The 17,655-nt window shown below is 38.1% G+C and overlaps 3 protein-coding genes across 11 annotated transcripts in view; 1 reads left to right on the top strand and 2 right to left on the bottom strand.

The window, feature by feature from the left end:
- LOC135696382 (TELO2-interacting protein 1 homolog) overlaps positions 1-6,747 on the bottom strand; it is a 39,397-nt gene extending 32,650 nt beyond the window's left edge. The window contains exon 1 of the mRNA XM_089112524.1: positions 1,101-6,747. The gene's annotated coding sequence lies outside the window, so the exon portion shown is untranslated. The remainder of the gene's footprint in view (positions 1-1,100) is intronic.
- LOC148958528 (uncharacterized) lies at positions 357-13,879 on the bottom strand. Of its 2 annotated transcripts, none has more exons than XM_089112527.1 (2): positions 12,361-13,879; positions 357-1,191 (listed from the first exon to the last, which is right to left on the bottom strand). In XM_089112527.1, the coding sequence occupies exon 1, from the start codon at positions 13,248-13,250 to the stop codon at positions 12,624-12,626; it is 627 nt and encodes a 208-aa protein (XP_088968653.1). In that variant the 5' UTR covers positions 13,251-13,879; the 3' UTR covers positions 357-1,191; positions 12,361-12,623. The 2 variants fall into 2 exon arrangements, with proteins under 2 accessions (XP_088968653.1, XP_088968652.1); XM_089112526.1 differs by lacking the exon at positions 357-1,191 and adding an exon at positions 10,787-11,123.
- LOC135696381 (uncharacterized) overlaps positions 6,875-17,655 on the top strand; it is a 94,610-nt gene continuing 83,829 nt past the window's right edge. For 5 of the 8 annotated variants that reach the window (XM_089112519.1, XM_089112518.1, XM_089112520.1 and 2 more), the window contains exons 1-4: positions 6,876-7,179; positions 14,493-14,759; positions 15,416-15,565; positions 16,803-16,955. In XM_089112519.1, the coding sequence (XP_088968645.1) occupies positions 6,991-7,179; positions 14,493-14,759; positions 15,416-15,565; positions 16,803-16,955 (759 nt within the window). In that variant the 5' untranslated portion in view covers positions 6,876-6,990. Of the gene's footprint in view, positions 7,180-14,492; positions 14,760-15,415; positions 15,566-16,802; positions 16,956-17,655 lie in introns of all 8 variants that reach the window. The other 3 variants (XM_089112517.1, XM_089112523.1, XM_089112522.1) reach the window with 2 other exon arrangements.

Here is a 17,655-nt window from a genome sequence, read left to right as displayed (position 1 = left end):
AAGACGTCGTGGTTACCAATTATGGAGGCCCTTTAAGATATTTCTATACATAAAATAAATGGAACGAACTCACCGCTTGAGAATTTAATCAATAAACAAATCTTTCAATTCTCTAACTCAATTTCATTCCTTGATCCTTACGAACTCAACTATCACACCCCATAACCAAACTAACATCAACTAAACTGTTTCCATGGATATCAGTTAATGTGCAGTGCAATTAGAAACAACAAAGAGTATTTAAAATGCGTTATAACAATGGTAATTATGTGTGAACAATAAGAGGACGTGAAAATGCATATAAACAGAATACTAATGAGAACGGTTCACCACACGTTTCTCCTTCGCCTGTTGATTTCACTTTTTTAAGCCCAAATAATGAGTCGAAATGTTGAAACAACAGGGGGCGGGGCGTCTTCAACAGTTATGGTACCCGGAGATGTGCTGCAAGCATCCTTTTTGAAAAATTGATCTAGCCATTGGTATGGTATCATTATCTTAAAATGATTCTAGCAAACGGTACCATTTTGAATGTGCCCGCGGTAGACACCTACCCATAACGTCACTTAAGATTATATTTGACTTGTTCCCAGTACCTGCGCCACGGAGGAGACTGGGAGGACACGCCCTCCAGTCACAGAATAGAATAGTCATTTCTATTCTGTGCTCCAGTTCTCGGCAGGATCAATTTTGTATTACGTCTAAATTCGATGAGAAAATGTTGGGGGAGGGGAAAAATTTTGGCAAAGTACTTTTTGTAATGAAATCCTATCATTGTAAAACTGCTTTACGTAGCCAAAAGTTAGTCGTGGGCGTTCCCTTAAGGCTGAATGGGCGTCCTTGTTGGAAAAAGGGCGTTTTCTGGTGGCAGAAATGACGTGGCCTATGACACTCCCTATTTACGATAATCGTTTTGAGTATCAAATAACTCACATTTATGGTAGTAGAAGTATCAAAGCTCAAGGCAAGGAAATAGCTAATGAGTTTGGAAAAAGATGAAGGTCGAATGAAAGACGCAACTGAACTACGAACCGGACGATTTGCCGAGCAGAGCAATAATAGAAAGAAGTAATGATGAAAACGTTACGCCTCAAACTCACCGGTCGGCAGGTATTAGTAGATAGTTCTCAATTGTGGCGTCATAATCTTCTTCAGAATATTTGACCTTTGACCACATTACCTAGAAGAACACTACAAAGAACTTATGAATTTTGAAAACCAGTCAAATATGTCAAAAAATTGGATATAGGCAATTAAAGAAAGACTTAAATGATTGGAGGGGGAAATAGTCTGTGCTTATATGGTCATAGCGAAGCACATATGACTGATACCCCATTTAGAGGTATCCCACAGGATGCTTTATCAGGTAGTATTATCCAAATTCAAAAATTTTATAAATATGTTCTTGTGACGGCATCATTTTAAAACTCTATATACATTAAATGCATTGGCTATGTTGATGGCGCCCAAGAAGCTATGCAAGACCACCTTAACTTGGTTTAATCATCTTAACTTGATCTAAAACAGTTAGGGGCAGCAGCTGGTGCCAGCCTATTTTGTCCTTTCAAATAGATCAGAGGCATGTCTCAAAAAGTCGTGACTTAAGCGATCAGTCAATTAACTTTTAGCCAATACGTTCACGCCTTGGATGTTCACGCTTTAGGTTTCTAAACTTTCCATTTCGTGAGCAAGTACTTGCTTAATGTTGAATTTTTTGTACCTCTTTTTTTGATTTAGGTTACTTTTGAAAATACTTAAAAACAATTGATCAGAATTCGATTCAATGGAAAAGAGTCTCTATGTGGCAGGCAAAGTCTAAAAATCGTTCAAGTTTCTTCTTTCGTCAATTTGCTCGGTCATCATATGACATCCATAAGCAATTTTTTAAAATAAATCATTCAGTCACCTTCAAAATAGCTTGGATGAGAACTTTTGCAAAAGACACTGATCTTTCGATTGCTTCCCTACATTTTGTCTCGGGTCTTCCGATTCAGTTATAAAATGCTTCCAAGTTCTAGCTCGATTGACATTTATACTCCAGTTGTCTGCCAGTCAGGGTTTGAAAATGTCCGGCAGCGTCTTGCAGAAATTGGTTTTTTTCTGGCAAGAAACCTTTAGCGTGATTTTAACATGAATACTGAATTTAAAAGAATTTTAAAACACTTGAGATATTACTTGCAGTTGCAGAAAATTTTGTCAAAGTTTTGCAGGAAATTTGTAATTTTGATTTTGCTGCCAGGAAGAAAAATCTTTTTCTGCGCTGCCTGCCACTCAACCTTACGGCTTTTCAGATATCTCACGTTTGTTCTTAGATGAAGACGAAAGAAAATCGCCCCTGCCAACTTTGCCAGGTTACGATATACGACTCATCGAGCGATGTCGTCAGAAGAAAGAGTTGAGAAGGCTTTAAAAATTATTTGTGGTGCTAGAGAACAGCCCATGGAGAAATCTATAAAAATTTACGACTTCTTTAACAAAACAGATTTGATGGAAGCTGGCTTTGATCGTCTTGGTTTGTTTTTTAATATTAATCAGGCCTCACGTGACAAGTGACAACTCTTGTCCAAAAGTTGCTATAAACGAGCACGGTAGACGCAATAATTTGGTCCAGATGCATATCTTTTTGAAGGCTGTTTTTGACATAAAACCGTCCGACCATAGGTCATCCATGCAGGCAAGTAATCCACTCATCTTCTCTAAGCAGGACCTTATTGAGATGTTCAGCAATTTTCTCGTGAAGGTTGGTAAGACTTTTAATCCAGTAGCCCTGCACTTTGTCTTTTCCAGGAGCTTTCCATATCGGCATTCTCTTTCATTGTTCAAATATCGTTTCTACAGTGATACTTAATCCTGCTTGGAGATGTTGTTCATTTTTCATTTCCTCTTTTAGTTTTTTAGCCAAAAGCCTCTTTATTATGTTCCTTTTCAACACTTTAGATATATTAGAAGGCAAATAATTGGACGATAGTCTTCATTTATTCTAAGTGAAGGCAGGTTATTGGATGATATTCAAGAAATACCTCTCTATGCAAAGGTATTTCTTGACTGAAATTGTACTTTTACGCAAATTAATGTTCTTTCCTACTCTCTTTTTCTTTTGGCCCTCTTTTCTAGCTTCATTTAAAAGCAAAGCTCGGAAATTTTTGTCTTTCTTCCGTCTATGCTTTTTTCATGGCACTAAATATGCAGTTAAGATTAAGGAGCTACTATAGAGGTCATGGTACCGCATTTGATTTATAGAGATCCAGAACTAGAAACTTTAGGGACTAGGTCTTGAGCTAAGATCCTTCTAAAGAGGCGTGTGATGAACATTCGACTTATACGATTCTTGTCTTACTAGTTTTTTGAGATATATTCAAGGGGTGGATAAGATATTTGGGGCGATTCGCGATTCTAATGAATTTTAGTAACATTTCTTATCATTTCAATGAGAAAAATCAAACGAAGGATGCTTGATTCATATTCGGATTTTCAATGTTCTCATTAATATTTGAAGGATAAAAACTACAGGAGCAAAGAGCAACCGAAGAAAGATTTTGAGCTTGCCGCAATTCTTGGACAAATTTTGGAGATCGCAAAAGAAGGTCAGATTCTCCAATCTTCCTTTTAGAAAACTGGATATAGGCCCTATTCGCACTGCATCTAGAAACCTGACAATGCTAATCCCTTATTGTTCTATCTTCAAAGGCGGCAAGGGTTTGTCAGGAAGTAGTTTAATTGGTAGAGTGCGAACAGCAAAATCTGAAATCTGACAAATTGTAACGTTTCGACTAAATGGTCAAAGGTTCCGTCGTAGAGCTCTGGAGCATCACAATCTGGTGAAACTCTATGATAACCAGCGGGTGACTCGACGGACATGCCAGAATTATGTTAACACTAATAAAAAAGCCCAGGGTGCTATTTGAAATCATATCACAATTTAAAAAGATACAATTTCTTAATGGCAACCTGATAACGTGTTAGATAACAATACAACATCTCAGAAAACTGCCTAATGCGAACAAGAAGTCTGACAAACTTTGTCAATCTTGAAAAAGTTTTCCTAATTGGCGTGAGAATATCGGGTTTGACAAACATTATCATATTTGCAGTGCGAATAGGGCCATAGACATGGGGGTGTTGAACAGTTGATGTTAATAAGACACCGGCAGTTTTCTGTGGTGTCTAAGTTACTGTGAATCGAAAGATAAAAGATAAATTTAGGTTATAAAATCCGTGAATCATGGAAAGAAATTCAATCGATTACTTCTTGTCATTATTACTGAATGTGTTGACAATGCTGGAAGTACAACCTGATAATTCAATATTATGTCATGTCTACACACGTTAGCTCTCTACCAACAAAAGTTACTGGATGCGAATCTACCGACGAAGTCTCTGCAAGTTGGGGGGGGGCGTGACACCCCCCATACCCCCCGCACGCCAGTGTGGATTTGTAAATAGTGCATTTTCTAATAGTAAACAGTGCAGCATTAAATACCAATCGAAACGCCTAAGATAGAATTAGGAATATCTTTTTCAATGCAAAGTGAAAGCCCAATCCCAGCCTTATGTATTGCACTCATTTTTTATCAGTAAATTGCTATAAGAAATGAGCAATGGACAGTAAAAAAGAATTAACAAACTGTAAAACTCGAAGCTTCAGTACATTACGCTTTATGATATTGTCGTACAGTTTTGAAGAAAGATGGATTCGGTATCATCTTCATCTCAAGACATCATGTCAAGTTAATTTGCTTCTACGACTTTCTTAAAAAAACACTGAGCCTAAAGACCGAGATCGAGATTATGATTTCCTTCCCGTAATGTATTTTGGGATTTGTGTAAATTTCAGTAGATTGCAGAAAAAGTTGCAAAACAATTCAGCTAAGGTGTTTTAAATTGGAGAAGCATTGGAAAGAAACTTCTCAAGGCTAAAGCAGTTGAACGATAATAAGCCTCTCGGTGGTAGCTTGGAGGAACATTCAACTAGGAATGTTTCATAACAAGGACTATAGTCCTCCCCAACTTTTTTCCAATAATAGGTTAGAAAATGTTTTTAAAGTTTTCGCTCACGAACCTCTTAGTAGCAGTTCTTCTTGACTGCGAACCTGCTTTTGTTCTTTTTCAGGATGCTTTAACTTGTTTGATCAAAGATAAATTTTTATTCCATCTAACTCGGTTTTGTATTTTAATAGTAATTGAAATCTTCTCTGAATCGTTATGTTTGAGAATAAGGACAGAAAAAAGCAAATGTTTTCCTTTTGTGGCCGACATTGTCACAGAAAAACTTTTCATTTTCTGCATTTTTGTGCTGGTGTTATCATCTTTCTAGTATTTTCTAATAGATATTAACATAACGAGAGTAGTCAAAGTGGTCATCATATTTCAGGGCACATTTTGCCCCCCTCTGCCCCTCTTCGAAGAGGGCAGGAGGGGCAGCTGCTCCTCTAGCCCTCCCTTGTGTAGGCGCCCCTGTAAGTGAGAGAAGAGATTATTAGCCATCCGTAGCGAGGTTTTTGGTTTTTATAAAATCGGATTTTTTGAAGAAAAGATTTGATGACATAGAATTGGATGGGCTCAATGCAATTAAAATGACTTTTGAAGGCCTCACTGAGCTTTTGCCCCGGGCAAAAATTTAGCAAGATTTCATTCAACCGTGCATTGAAATTTGAGAAATGAATGACCAAGAACACAGAGATTTTAAATTTGGTCTACCAGGAATTCTACCAGGCGAGACAATGGCACGCCTTCTCGCAGCAAACCCTAATTCTAACTACTACAAAAAGATAGTAACAGGTTGGCAAAGCAGCATATCTCCAGAAACATTTAACAAATATATAAATATCGCAAGTTTCGAGTTCCGTGAACAGCTACAAAGATATGGTTCCAAAAACCAAAAACTCTAAGTCTAGGAAACTAAACTGATTTAAGGGGATTTTCGAAAGAGAAAGGGAAGAAAAATAACTTTGACGGAGATCCAAACAAACCATGTCAAATGGTTTCCTTTCGATAACTTTTTGCTCACAAGTTAAGACATCACTATATGTTTCTAATTTTCTTATTAACCCAATCCATATATTGAAAAAATCAGTTTATTATACTTCTTTCATTCAAGATTTTACCCAATTAAAACATGCTATTTGCACTATAGTGGCAATTTCTCTAATTGCCACACCCGTTTTGCCAATCGTAGCAAAGTACCACGCCCAAATTTTAATAAAGAAATGTGGATCTGTAAAATTTTCTTATTTTAGGCCCTGGGATATATAAGGGTGAAGGCATAGAGTAGCCCCTAATGGTTAAGTGAATCAATTACTTGACTTTCGTCTAGTTTGGCACGTTTATATTTTCCAAAGTTTTCAAGATTGAAATCTCCACCATTTGCAGGTGTAAATGAGCTATACCCTCTCCGCCAGTTTGTTAGGAAAAATTTCATGTCTACCATGTTTTTAGAGAAATCAGAAGAAAAAAACTGACTTCTTCCTTTATTAGCCCTCTTATTTATTTTTCAGGCCTAGAATAGGAGAATTGTTCCTTACGTAAATCTACAATTTTACAAGAAAAACGAATTTTTTGCTTTTCTGAACAGATGCCTTTAGTTGTGCTATAAGTACTTGATTATCAAATGTGGCCTCGTATATCATATAAACCTCAATAAAAATTTTTCCCCACTGTCGATTTTTGGCGATTCTGAGTATGTTATAGAGGAAAAAATTCTGCACTGGGTGGTGCAAAATTCTCTTTTCTACCATTTTTTGCCGGTTGACCTTAAATTGAACGCTACACGACCTCGCTAACAGTCGCATTGTTTTCAGTAGCTTCCTCCGCAAGAACAATATGAGATAAGCGGGTCACATGATTCAATTGAGAATTTCATTGGTCTGTGACACAGGCTAAAATTAAATGAGCTTTGCCACAGAATAGAGTACCAGTTATTGCAGTGGATGAGAGAAGGTGGCAAGCTAACAGGACGTGGTGCAGAGGCAACAGACATAAGCAACTTTCAAGATGACACTTGTTTGGTTTATGGCTTTTTGCCTAGCGACTGCCCTTGCAAAAACACACAATGAACAGAAGTGCTTGCAGAACTGTTTGGCATTTACAGATCAACTCAAACGAGCTGGCCCTGACGTTTTGCCTGCCGAAGAAGCAAAAAAGTTGTGCATAAACAGTGGTATTAGCAGCGACAGTGACGAAGTAAGTGTAGCTTCATAGCTTGGTGTTCAATGTCGTTAAGGGCATACCGTTAAGACCCTGAGACCTAGGACCCTACAGGCACGCAACCAGGAATTTCAGAGGGCAGGGGTCCAAGACACAAAAAGGGCACTAAGAAAAAACTTTTTTCAGTTATAGCCTGCTTTATATTTTCACGTTTAGAAACAGAAGATACGCCAGGGTGCACTTCATGCACGCCGAAGGTCCACCGGGGCATTTGTTTGGATACGCAGAAAATATGAGCTGTTAGCAAACCTGTAAATATTGTACGCCAGACAAAGAAAACTGGTCAATAGAGAAATGTTGTGGTGCATGAGTCTATATTTCATTCCTTTTCATGTTAACTATCTACATGGCTTCGTCTAGTTTCTCCAATCTCAGCGGACTTTCCCTTTCTGTCTGCCATCCAGGGCCGCCGAGAGGTTTTGGAAGCCTGAGGGGCGAACTGAAAAGACAAGGCCACTTGCGAGCGAAGCGAGCAAAAAAATTGTGACCACGCCCTTACGAAGAGCTTGAATTTATTTATTCGTTCATAACGATTTACTTAAGTGTATTTTTTACTTCTTTGATTAATACCATGTTAAAACAGAGTTCATTGCTTTATGATGCCCCCTAAACCTCAAGCCCCGAGAGGGGCAATTTACCCCCTTTCGGCGACCCTGCTGTCATCTCCTTTTCCCAGGGCCAGCTCACTTTTGAAAAGCAGCCCGTCATCTTCCATATCCGAAGTCAATTTCCTCTTTAAAATTTTGAGTTCAGCTGGTTTCTGTCTGCAAGTCGCGACTTCAGCTCAGTTTTTATACTGACAAGGAATGGAACAGTCAACTTATTGTTCCGTCTTCACTGCTTGCTAAAACCAGTCAGCGAAAGTTCCTCTACAATCGCTCGTTCCATGCAAAAGTCCTCTATGACCCTGTAAATTTTATGGACCATGAGACAGGCTTGAAAGATGTGTTGGTTTCTTTCTTGTAGCTTTTTTACTAGTGGTCGTAGAGGTTCTTGAGTCCCAGAACCATTCTTCTTCAAACCAATGCGTAGCGCATCATAAAACACGCTGTAGAGTTGGGATTTCAACGTAGGCTCTATTACTACAACATGATAACGTTCGACCCAACAAATATGTGAAAGTCTGACTGAATCATTTACCTGTATTTCTGCGAGGTCCATTACATCGCCGGAATGTGTCATTTGTGACCATTCTTTTTAGCGTGATAACGAAAATATTCAAGTAATTTTCCAAGAAAAAGGGCACTTTCCCCTTTTGAGAAAAAGGGCAGGGGTCTAGACCCCTAGGACCCCCCTGTAGTTGCGCGCCTGGGCCCTAATGTACTAAAATAAAAAAGGACCCTTGACATCAGAAGGGTTTTCACCCCGATAAGACATTAGTTGATCACAGTTGACTTTCATCATCGCACCAAAAGGACACATAAACTGTCTAATGCGCTTTTGATTATACTACGGCGTTCTTCCGCAAATTATCCACTTCAGTTGCTGTCTTCAAATGAGTCTGTCACGAAGTCAGACAGCGACAAGGAAGTTTACGGCAGCTTTTTGGGCTTCTTTTGTTTACTTTTAGAGTGGTTGCCACAGAACTGTTTATATTTTCTTGCAAACTTTGCACAAATCTTTATATTAAAAAATGTATCCTGAAAACCTCTGCCATTGGATTATAAAAATTAATTATCAAAAAATTTATTGAATTTATTTTTATGCTGACAATTTTTGAAGCTGACCTCTTTTAGTAGATATCAGTTCCATCCAGAATATTTTTCTTCTATTATTTCTAATTTCGGGTCTATTTTCGAAGGCATCTAGTTTGGGCATCTACCCTAGATACCCAAGAATGGGAAGGGGAAGAGAACACATGGCTGAATTGAGAGCCTAGTTTTCCCTTGATGAAAAAGAACAAGAACTTTCAAATGAATCCCATGATTTAAACAGGCCTTAGCCTAATATAGTAGAATAAACAAGGATTTGAAGAAACACACTACGCTTAATATCTAAAGGGGAGGGAGGGACGGGAGAAGAGAACAGCATACAAAGTAAGCACGATAATTCCGACCTAAAGCAATTTAATACACCCATCTGAGTCAAGGAACCCACACTTTCGCGCAGAAGCTCAAACCATAAAACTCCTTCAATCTCTATTATTCCCAATGGCATCAAAGAAGCGCATAAAGACTTAAATACCAAATTGAAGCATGACAATTGACAACCAAATGAGAGTAATACAAATAAGCTAAAATTAGAACCCCTAGCGAAATCAAGTTCTATTACGTCACTCGTGAAATTAACTCTGATAAAATTTCATTTGATCAGCATAAAATTAGGATTCCGGATTCCGTATTCTGGTTTTAAAGGTAGCCGTTTTAAAAAGACGCTTCATCCAGGTTGTTATCAAATGTGCAGGTTTGAAACTTTGCGGTTTGGTGTTTGGTGCCCATTGTTTCATAAGAATAGATGCCTTTCGGTGGCAACCTGGTGGCACAATTAGAAAAGACTCATAAAATCTAAAATAACTTACTTAGAGAAATATTTACCTCCGTTTCTCCTTCGCCTGTTGATTTCACTTTTGCAAACCCAAATAATGAGTCAAAATGTTGAAACAACAGGGGGCGGGGCGTCTTAAACAGTTATGGTACCCGGAGATGTGCTGCAAGCATCCTTTTTGAAAAATTGATCTAGCCATTGGTATGGTACCATTTTCTTAAAAATGATTCTAGCAAACGGTACCACTTTGATTGTCCTCGCGGTACACCCCGACCCATAACATCAGTAAAGATCAGATTTGACTTGTACTCAGTACCTGCGCCACGGAGGAGACTGGGAAAACATGTCCCTCCAGTCACAGAATAGAATAGTCATTCCTATTCTGTGCTCCAGTTCTCGGCAGGATCAATTTTTTTACTACGTCTAAATTCGATGAGAAAATGTTGGGGAGGGGTAATATTTTTTGCAAAGTACTTTTTGTAATGAAATCCTATCATTGTAAAACTGCTTTACGTAGCCAAAAGTTTGTCATGGGCGTCCCCTTTAGGCTGAATGGGCGTCCTTATTGGTAAAAGGGCGTTTTCTGGTGGCAAAAATGACGTTGCTTAAGAGTTCCTGTTTTGTCCCAACCCCCCCCCTCCCCCTCTCCCAGAATCTAATGGCTGGCGCTGACATTAATAATCCTCCTAACACACTCGCTATCTACGATAATCGTTTTCAGTATCAAATGACTCGCATTTATTGTAGTAGAAGTATCAAAGCTCAAGACAAGGAAATTGGAAATAGGTGTCAGATATTTGTATGAAATGGAGGTCAGCCCTGTGAAAATAAGTTCGCGAATCTAGAGTGTCATGGTGCTTTGTGAATAGCGCTACTACAGCCCCCCACCCCCCCTTTGATTGGGAATAGTTAAGACTATGATGTCTATGTCTTTTCTTTTGCTTCTTTGCATAGAACTATTGAAATCTTTACAAGCCATGCATGAAAGCATGTTTCAGCTTTGAAATCCCCGCTCAGATGGCCACAGAATAGGAAATAAGCAGAAGAGTAACTCTCGTCGGTTCCTTTGTTGTTTTTGAAGTCTAAGTCAACAATAGAATTCCCTTTTAACCTCGATTTCATTAGACGAACTTAGCCATGACAAATTATCATTCATTAATCAGATATGAACGAATTATGATACATGATTGAATTTGTTCACTATCATGGGGCATTTCGTCTCAAATAAAGTTGTCTACTTTCATTCTTTTTTAAAATTTCCCCGACAGCTGCATGCTTAGCCTCGTAAAAATTAACGCATGCGCAAGTTTTTTCAGGCTTAATCTGATAGGCAGGAGTTCCCCTTTTGTGGCCTGGCTGTGACTGGATTACGGTCAGTGGGCAATTGTTCCAAAGCAAACTTTTTCTTTCCTCCTTATCCAAACACAGCTGGCAACCTGATAGAGAAATTATGGAGGAAAACTTTTAACCTCGATGGAAGATGTTATGTCTTCTGGACTCTGGGAGGAATGAATAAATTAAGCAGGGAATAAAGAATTTAGCAGGAAAACAGCAAGGGAAACAATTTGCTAAAATCTGCTTTGTTTTGTTAACATTAGACAAAACTTTTAATGCATATCGTTTTCGCCTCTAAAGGCTCTTGGGCAACCGACATGCTTTGCGACTATATTTTCAAAACTGTCTTAATTTCGTACTGCATTAAGATGCGAAACACGATAAATTTTTCAAGACAGCTGCCGCTAAGCATGCTGGTTGCGCAAATGCCTTTAACTTTGCATTGGAGGGAGGGTAGGTTCTTACGTTGTAAAAAGCGTTTCCTCGAGAAGTGTTTTCTTATAAAAAATTTAACAAGACTTGTTTGTTGCTGCAGTGAAAATTGAAACACCAGCTGGAAGATGTTCACGTGCTTAGATTGCCAGTTTTTGCTGATTGATCAAAGCGAATATTCAAACTGCAATGCTTTCAAAGGCGTTTATTACTGGTAAAGCATTGAAAAGACAATTGCTAGCTATAAGTACAGAATAGAAAGATCTTCTGTGTTTCAAGTAAGCCACGTTGCTTGTCGGGAATCCGGGCTAACACTTTGACCGATAACAACGCTAAGAGAACTGTATTACAGAGCGAAAGAATATCCCTAAAAACTAAACCTATTTCTCGCTTGAAAAGTATTACGAAAATAAACAATATCTATTTGCAAACAAAAAAGATGTGTAATGTCCCAACAATATTCATAACCTAACATCTAATAAATTCTAATGTCTCAAATGAATTTAATTCAACACAACTTTAAATCACTTTTATCTATCAACAATGTACTGAATATAATTTAATTTCTGGATAATATAATTTCTCAAGGCACACTAGTATAAAACTTGTGTAAAAAGGGAGATTGTGCAACACTAGCGGTGGTATACAACAAGTACAGAGAATATTACTGAATACTATGGGGTGTGTAGCAATGGTATACTAATGCGATACTTAAGTGAGGGTTGTTCCTAAGATATCCTAAACGATACGAATATGTATTACGAAAATAATTCCTACAAAGGATTGGCAATTCCTAAACCTACAATAGATACTAAAGAACTAGTTACGGTAGATAGCCTAAGAAATATGTGCAACGTACTGTTAACCTAGTTACTTCTAAAGGTAAACTTTATAAAAGAGACTTACAATCTTGATACTCGGTCGAACTTGATCTTTCAGTATTCTACGGCGATCAGCAGCTCAGCCTTGAGACCTCGAACCCAACTGCCCTATTTTACTAAGGTTACGAGTTTAAATACGATTTTCAATAACAATAAAAACCATTAACATATAATTGTGTCTACAGACAGTTCCCTTCTGGCGTCCACGAACCATTCGCACGTATCCGCAACTTACATTCACAAGTAGTTGTGCATTCTCGGACCCTGGCCTTAATCCAACATGCTAACTCAGCACACACTTCCCTCGTCAATTAGAGAACTTTGATTGAGCCCTTCTGATATCATGCTGATCCTTGCTTTTGCATTCATGGATGATACCCTTGTGGAACGTCGAAGATCTTTTGATGGTTCTGATCGCTTCGTCTCCTCAACAACATCAGCCTGCATCTCCAGAGGGAACACATGCTGTAGAGCTCTCTCTAACCTCTTCTTATGCCCGCTTATGATCACTCCTATCTCCACCCCACGGACGACATTTTCTCTACCTTTTATCAGTCTCCTGACGATGGCCTTCCTCCATATCTCTCTATGAACACTGTTGTCTTCTATCAGGACAATGTCTCCAGGTTTTAAATCATAGTTTCCAGAATCTTCTAATTTTTTGGGCTTGTGGTGTTCACGAAGTCCAAGCAAGTATTCTTTGCTCCATCGCTGCCATAGCCTGTCCAGCGCTGCCTCCACATGCTTGAAGCGCTTTACTGTGTCGTTATCTTTTCTCACAATGTCTTCAGGTACTTCAGGCATCATTGGAAGTGCCCGTCCAAATATTAGGTGGTTTGGGGTTATTGCTTCCTCTTCGAGTCCCTCACCAAGATACGTCAAAGGACGGTTGTTTAGTATGCCGTGCGTCTGCATATGTCAACGCGGATTTTCCTTACATTTTCTTTAAGATGGTTTTGGCCATTTCTACCAATCTTTCATAATTTCCTCCCCACCATGGAGCAAGACTCAAGTTGAAATTCCATGTTAGAAAGACCTTTTGAAGATATTCCTGGAATTCAGGGTGTTCAAAGAGGCCTTTAAGCTAGATGGCTGTTGCTTTGAACGTTGCAGTGTTATCACTAAACAAAAGGTTTGGCGTCTAAAATATGGTACTGTTAACCTAGTTACTTCTAAAGGTAAACTTTATAAAAGAGACTTACAATCTTGATATTCGGTCGAACTTGATCTTTCAGTATTCTACGGCGATCAGCAGCTCAGCCTTGAGACCTCGAACCCAACTGCCCTATTTTACTAAGGCTACGAGTTTAAATACGATTTTCAATAACAATAAAAACCATTAACATATAATTGTGTCTATAGACAGTTCCCTTTTGGCGTCCACGAACCATTCGCACGTATCCGCAACTTACATTCACAAGTAGTTGTGCATTCTTGGACCCTGGCCTTAATCCAACATGCTAAATCAGCACATGCTAGCAGTTTGCATTTTTGGTTTTCAGAATTCGCACTGTCTACAAAATGCATGTCAAATTGATCAACTGTCATCAAATTCTCCAGTATGACGTGAACAAAATTCTTTTTTTAGAATTTTGAATTTTGACTACATATCCTAAAAAGACCACCATGATATAGTTCTGAATAGCAAGGTCATATAAATATGTCAAAGATCTGATGAGATATGACCAGTGATAGATTTGAAGTTTTCTGACGGTTTACTGTTGTTTTTGCTCTGTTCATTAAGCCCATGTTGTTCATAAAGCTATGAAAAGAGTCCGGGGTATGTAGGTATGGAGAAGAGCCTTTGCTCATGTGATCATTTTCAGCCAATTCATATGAAATTTGACTGATTCTGTTCATTGAAAGGAATTTTATGATGCTTATTCAGGTTATAAGAGCCAAATTCAAATATCTTAGAAATAGACTTTAGCGAAGTCATAACTTAAGAACTCTATTGCATCCTTCCCTTTATGTAGTCGTTGCGTATCTCATACCAGAAATATATTATTCTAAGGGACTTTTTACATAAGGTTAGGACTCTGGCGCTAGGACTGAGATTATTTTTGTGGGCCAAGTCACGAATAATCCCTTTTTTCCATTGACTTGTTTAAAAGAAAGGTAGGATTTCTTTTTTAATCATTTGAATTTGTCTTACAGTGCAAACAAATTGTCAGCTATTCAAGAGAGCTTCAAGTTCTTTTGAAGGCTGGAGTACCAAAACGCCACGCATGCCGAAAGTCTTGCAAAACCAATGTCAAAGGCACAGCGATTAATTTTCCGAGGTCTGAAAAATCATGCAAAATCTGTAAATTGGTCGTCCAATACGTATCGTTAGGAATAAAGATGTTTAAAAAAACAGAAGGTGAAATCATCGACTCCGTCAACCACTTGTGTGAAAGCCTGTCTAGCAAGAAAGTCCAACAGGTAGGTGTTTTTCTACTGGATTTCTTGATTTGTTATTAAAATCACAGCTGATTAACCACTAAAGAAAACTAACTTTTCACGTTTTGTCCTGTCCAAACTTGTTAAGTGCCTGTAAGAATGCAAAGGTTTTGGGCAAAAGCTTTGAGAATTTTGAGGCTCAACTAAAAGTAGGTATTCTTCCTGAAGCTTGAGCATTATTCTTAAATAATTGTTAATTTAAGTGAGTTTGAGCCTCAATGTTGTTATTGAGTAGATTCTTATAAAAAAAGTTTATAACCCGCACACATTTACGCTCTTTTGCCAAAAGGGAACACCCCTGCCCTTGTTATATGTGGGGAAGGCGCAAAATCCCATGTCTTAAATGTAAATCCGATATACAGTGTAATATATACACAATGTAATAAAACCATATAGAGTGATATAAGAAGGGAAAAGATGATAAGTTCACCTTCTAGATACATTCAAAACACCAAAAAAGCGCAACAGTGGGGAAAATTAAGGTCCATTTAAAAACCAAAAGCCACGAAAGGCTAAAAAGTTTCTCAAAAAATGATGGCTACAGTGTTAAATGGGAGCGACCACGTATTGTCACGTGATAAGAGTTATTTTGTCAAATTTTCATTTTTTTCTGTGATTTTTCTATATTATCATTTCAGTGCAAGAAAATAGTTGGGTATGTGGACGAAATATTCAAGTTGGTTTTGAAAGGTCTTGCACCCGGGGATATTTGCATCAAGCTGAAGTTTTGCGATGGAATCTTAAAACCTTCATCACTTCCTGCTTCTGCTGTGGAAAGCAAAACGCTGGTATGGAGTCTTCTTTATTAGTACAGATATAGTTCTTAAGTATGATGTCATAATTTTTTACAATATTTGACCTTTGACCACATTACCTAGAAAAACACTATAAAGAACTTATGAATTTCGAAAACCAGTCAATTATGTAAAAAAATTGGATATAGGCAATTAAAGAAAGACTTTAATGATTTAAGGGGGAAATAGTCTGTGCTTATAGGGTCAGAGCAAAGCACATATGACTGATACCCCATTTAGAGGTATCCCACATGATGCTATATCAGGTAGTATTATCCAAATTCAAAAATTTTATAAATAGGTTCTTGTGACGGCATCACTTTAAAACTCTATATACATTAAATACATTGGCTATGTTGATGGCGCCCAAGAAGCTATGGAAGACCACCTTAACTTGATTTAATCACATTAACTTGATCTAAAACAGTTAGGGGCAGCAATTTGTGCCAGCCTATTTTGTCCTTTCAAATAGATCAGAGGCATGTCTCAAAAAGTCGTGACTAACCTTGGACTTTTGGCCAATATGTGCCTTGGATGTTCACGCTTATTTAGAGATGGATTAAACTATACTGCTTGATTTGCGTAGTTTTCTAAACTTTCCATTTCGTGAGCAGATACATACTTAATGCTAATTTGATTGAACCTCTACTTCATTTAGGTTTACCTTTGAAAATATTTAAATACAAATGTTCAGAAATCGATTCAATGGAAAAGAGTCTCTGTGTGGCAGGCAAAGTCCAAAAACCGTTCGAGCTTCTTCTGTCGTCAATTTGCTCGATCATCATATGACATCCATAAGCAATTTTTTAAAATAAATCAGTCACCTTCAAAACAGCTTGGATGAGAACTTTTGCAAAAGACACTGATCTTTCGATTGCTTCCCTACATTTTGTCTCGGGTCTTCCGATTCCAAGTTCTAGCTCGATTGACATTTATACTCCAGTTGTCTGCCAGTCAGGGCTTGAAAATGTCCGGCAGCGCCTTGCAGAAGTTGTTTTTTTTCTGGCAAGAAACCTTTAGCGTGAAAAATCCGCTGCGTGATTCTAACATGAACACTGAACTTAAAGGAATTTTAAAAAACTTGAGATATCACTTGCAGTTGGAAAAAAATTTTGTCAAAGTTTTGCAGGAAATTTGTAACTTTGATTTTGCTGCCAGGAAGAAAAATCTTTTCCTGCGCTGCCTGCCACTCAACCGCACGGCTTTTCAGATATCTCACGTTTGTTCTTAGATGAAGACGAAAGAAAATCGCCCCTGCCAACTTTGCCAGGTTTTGAGAGACACGATATACGACTCATCGAGCGATGCCATGTCAACAGCAGAAGGAATTGAGAAGGCTTTCAAAATTATTTGTGGTGCTAGAAAACAGCCTATGGAGAAATCGGTGAGATTCTTTAGTTTTTCCTCTGAATCTATAAAAAATGTACGACTTCTTTTGCAAAACAGATTTCATTGGAGCTAGCTTTGATCGTTTTGGTTTGGTTTTTAATACTAATCAGGCCTCACGTGACAACTGTTGTCCAAAAGTTGCGATAAACGAGCACGGTAGACGCAATTATTTGGTCCAAATGCATTTCTTTTTGGATAAGTCTAACGTTTGAAGAAAGTGATGGGCTTAGCTTTGCAACAGAACGGGCAACCATTTTAACCTGGGAGCTAAATTTACAATATTTCGCACCGTGGAGGAGGGCATTGGGCCAGGAAGGGCTGAGCAGAATTCGAAAGCAGTAAAAAACCATGAAAGAATATCTACACAGAATGCAATTTTCCTGATTACAGGCTATTTCGCTGTGAACGATGTATCTCATAAATTGAATCAAATGTCGAATAAAAATTATAAGGGAACATAATGCTCCCTAAATGTGCTACAATAACAATGGGGCTATTCTCCTTCTAGGGCATCTTTCTAGCCAGCTTGCCAAAATCAGGTCAAATCCACGAGAGGAAGCGCGCATCTACATGCCAATTCTCTAAGTTTGTGTAAAATATATAGCTGATACACCCCTTCTGCGAGAAAAGCTGATTCTAAATACAATCGCTTTTGGGAATTCTTACTTTTTGTAAATAGTATCCCTAAAAAATGT

Source organism: Rhopilema esculentum, chromosome 14, assembly GCF_057945365.1.
Source record: "Rhopilema esculentum isolate cy_ngs chromosome 14, ASM5794536v1, whole genome shotgun sequence".
Classification (NCBI taxonomy): Eukaryota; Metazoa; Cnidaria; class Scyphozoa; order Rhizostomeae; family Rhizostomatidae; genus Rhopilema; species Rhopilema esculentum.
This window is presented reverse-complemented; position numbering and strand designations above follow the sequence as displayed.